Genomic DNA, 3,160 nt, shown 5'->3' with positions numbered 1-3,160 from the left:
GAGAAGTTAGGTGCCTCTGGTTTGTCGTTTAAAGTGTTCTCTTAACTACTACTGCTGCTACTACTACTACAAGCATTAATATTACATGCATCATGATGTGGTCTCAGCTTATTGGAGCATACCATGCAATCCTCACCATCATCTCTGTTATTAAACAAAGGGAAGGCGCCAAGTAATGCAGTTAGTTAGTTTGTTATTCTTTATTTTGTTTTATGTTGAGTTATACACAAGGGCAACATTGTATTTTCATTTTATATAGGTTGTTAGAATATTCTTTTATGTACTTATATACACGGGTTGATGTACAGCAAAGATATATAACAGAAAATTATTCCTTTCCTTTTTCCTCTTCAATTTCTGGGTTCCCTACTCTGTTTTTCCTTTCGTTACATGGTACCAGAGCTTCCTTCGATCCCAAAATTCACGCCATGTCCAGCAACTCTGATACAGAAATTCCTAACCCTTCCTTTTCACCCAAAACTCCGAATGAAAGGCATCTCAACTTTTCAGATCCTTTCAACCCCTTTCGCATAGACAATGGTGATAACCCAGCCGCTGCTTTGGTCTCGGACCTCTTAACCATCGATAACTACGTTAGTTGGTCTCGCGCCGTCAGCCGTGCCCTTCGCGCCAAGAACAAGCTTGGTTTTATCAATGGTAATCTCCCAAAACCAATTGATGTTGCAGATCCTCTCCTTGAAGCTTGGGAACGCTGCAACGATCTCGTAGTCTCTTGGCTTCAAAATTCGGTAAGCGCATCTGTTAAATCCAGCCTTGCTCTAGTCGATGATTCCAGAATTCTTTGGCTTGAACTTCAAGACCGTTTTACTCAGCAAAATGGTCCTCGTATTTTCCAATTGAAACGCAATCTTGCTAGCCTATCTCAAGGTCAGGATTCTATTAGCATTTATTTTGGTCGTTTGAAAGCCCTTTGGGATGAATTAGCTGTTTATGACCCTTTACCTGATTGTGAATGTGGCAAGCTGAAAATTCTTCACGCTCGCTACGATCGAGACTGTGTTATACAATTTCTCATGGGCCTCAACGATCCTTATTCCTCCTCACGAGATCAGATTATGCTTATTGAGCCCCTACCCCCTCTTAATCGGGTTTTCTCCATGATTCAACAACAAGAACGTCAACACCTCATGCTTCACCAATCCCCCACCCCTAACCTTATGGCTATGTTGGCTAAAAATACTTTTTCATCCTTCAAACCAAACCAGAAATCAGTCTGCCCCTACTGCCCTCATTGTAAAATTCAGGGTCACTCCTTTGAGAATTGTTTCAAGGTAGGAAATGCTACTCCACCTCTGTGTTCCCACTGCAATATGACTGGTCATTCCATTGACAAGTGTTATAAACTACACGGGTACCCACCTGGTCATAAACTCCATGGAAAGACTAAGAGTTCTACTGCTGCTGTCGCTTCATCTCTGCCTTGTTCCAATGAAGATCTTGATAAGGAACCTACTGAGCCCATGGCTCTCACCAAGAGCCAATACAATCAACTCCTTGTGTTGCTGCATTCTAAGGATTCCAGTTCAGCTATGGCCTCCATCTCGGTTGCTCCACCCTCAACATCTTCTAATCCTATTCACAACTCCAAAGTTTCTGGTATGGTCACTTGTTTATTCACTCACACACACACACACCTGTTTCATCACAAACTACCCCTTGGATTATCGATACTGGAGCAACAGATCACATGATCTGTTGCCCCTCTCTTTATACATCCATCACTGCCAGTATTTCTTCTTTGGTTAAATTACCTAATGGTGCAGCTGTCCCTGCTACTCACACTGGTGTTGTGCGTCTCTCACCAACTCTAGTACTTCAAAATGTGCTTTGTGTTCCCTCCTTTCAATTCAATTTAATTTCTACCAAAAAGCTTGCTCTTAACTCGGCTTGCTGTCTTCTTTTCTTTTCTCATTCATGTTTCATACAGGACTTAGCTTCATGGACAACGATTGGGATGGGTGAAGTGAGAGGAGGCTTATATCATCTGCTGCGATTTGATGTGTCACCCTCAGCTTTGGTTGATATTTTTCCAGCTTTTTCTCATCAAGACCAGCCTCTTAGTGCTTCTGTTACTTGCAAGGATTCCAATCCTGATTTGTGGCATTATAGGCTTGGTCACATTTCATTTTCTAGACTTCTTTTAATCACTGATCCCCTTGTACGGCAGACCATGAATTTTTTTAATCAATCACCTTGTTGTGTTTGCCCTTTATCCAAGCAACATCGTCTTCCCTTTCCAACTTCCACCACTAAATCTATTCATGCTTTTGATATTGTTCACTGTGACATATGGGGCCCTCACCCCACTGTTGTAATTGATGGTTCTCGGTTTTTCCTAACTCTTGTTGATGATTTCTCAAGAACCACATGGGTCTACATGCTCAAAACAAAGTCTGAAGTAAGACAATGTATTGAGAGTTTTTTCTCCTTAATTGAAACACAATTTGACAAAAGAATCAAAGTGCTTCGAAGTGATAATGGCAAGGAATTCTCTATGACAGATTTCTTCAAATCCAAGGGCATTATTCACCACACAAGTTGTGTTGAAACACCCCAACAAAATGGGATAGTTGAGCGTAAACATCAACACATCATGAATGTAGCTCGTGCACTAAAATTTCAATCTAATGTTCCTATCAAATACTGGAATGATTGTATCCTAACTGCAGTTTACATCATAAACAGGACCCCCACACCATTACTTCACAATAAAACCCCCTTTGAAACCATTTTCAACAAACCCCCCACTTATCATCACATGAGAGTCTTTGGTTGCCTTAGTTTTGCTTGCACTTTATCTCATGGCCGAAAGAAATTTGATTCAAGAGGTAGGAGATGTGTGTTCCTCGGTTATCCATTTGGAGTGAAAGGATACAAGCTGTTAGACATACAAACCAACCGGTTTTTCTATTCTCGGGATGTTGTGTTTCCTGAAGGAGTTTTTCCATTCACTACCATGTCTTCCGAGCATGACACCTCTCCTCCCTCCACCATCCCCCTCACCACACCTACTCCTTTCAATTTTCTTTCCCAAAACCTCACTTCAAACACTCCAACCCCCCATCCCACCAATGCTGATCAGTTTTTAATTTCTGACACACCACATTCTGATAGTTCCCCACCAGTTTCTTCTCCATCT

At 41.5% G+C, this 3,160-nt stretch overlaps 1 protein-coding gene across 1 annotated transcript; it reads left to right on the top strand.

The window, feature by feature from the left end:
* Window positions 1–1,021: 1,021 nt before the first annotated feature.
* LOC118344323 lies at window positions 1,022–2,183 on the top strand. The gene is made up of 2 exons (XM_035684883.1): window positions 1,022–1,617; window positions 1,949–2,183. The coding sequence occupies exons 1-2, from the start codon at window positions 1,035–1,037 to the stop codon at window positions 1,981–1,983; spliced, it is 618 nt and encodes a 205-aa protein (XP_035540776.1). The 5' UTR covers window positions 1,022–1,034; the 3' UTR covers window positions 1,984–2,183.
* The last annotated feature ends 977 nt before the right edge of the window (window positions 2,184–3,160 follow it).

This window comes from Juglans regia, chromosome 13 (assembly GCF_001411555.2).
Source record: "Juglans regia cultivar Chandler chromosome 13, Walnut 2.0, whole genome shotgun sequence".
Lineage (NCBI taxonomy): Eukaryota > Viridiplantae > Streptophyta > Magnoliopsida > Fagales > Juglandaceae > Juglans > Juglans regia.
Note: the sequence above shows the minus strand (reverse complement) of the source record. Positions and strands in the feature narration are given on the sequence as shown.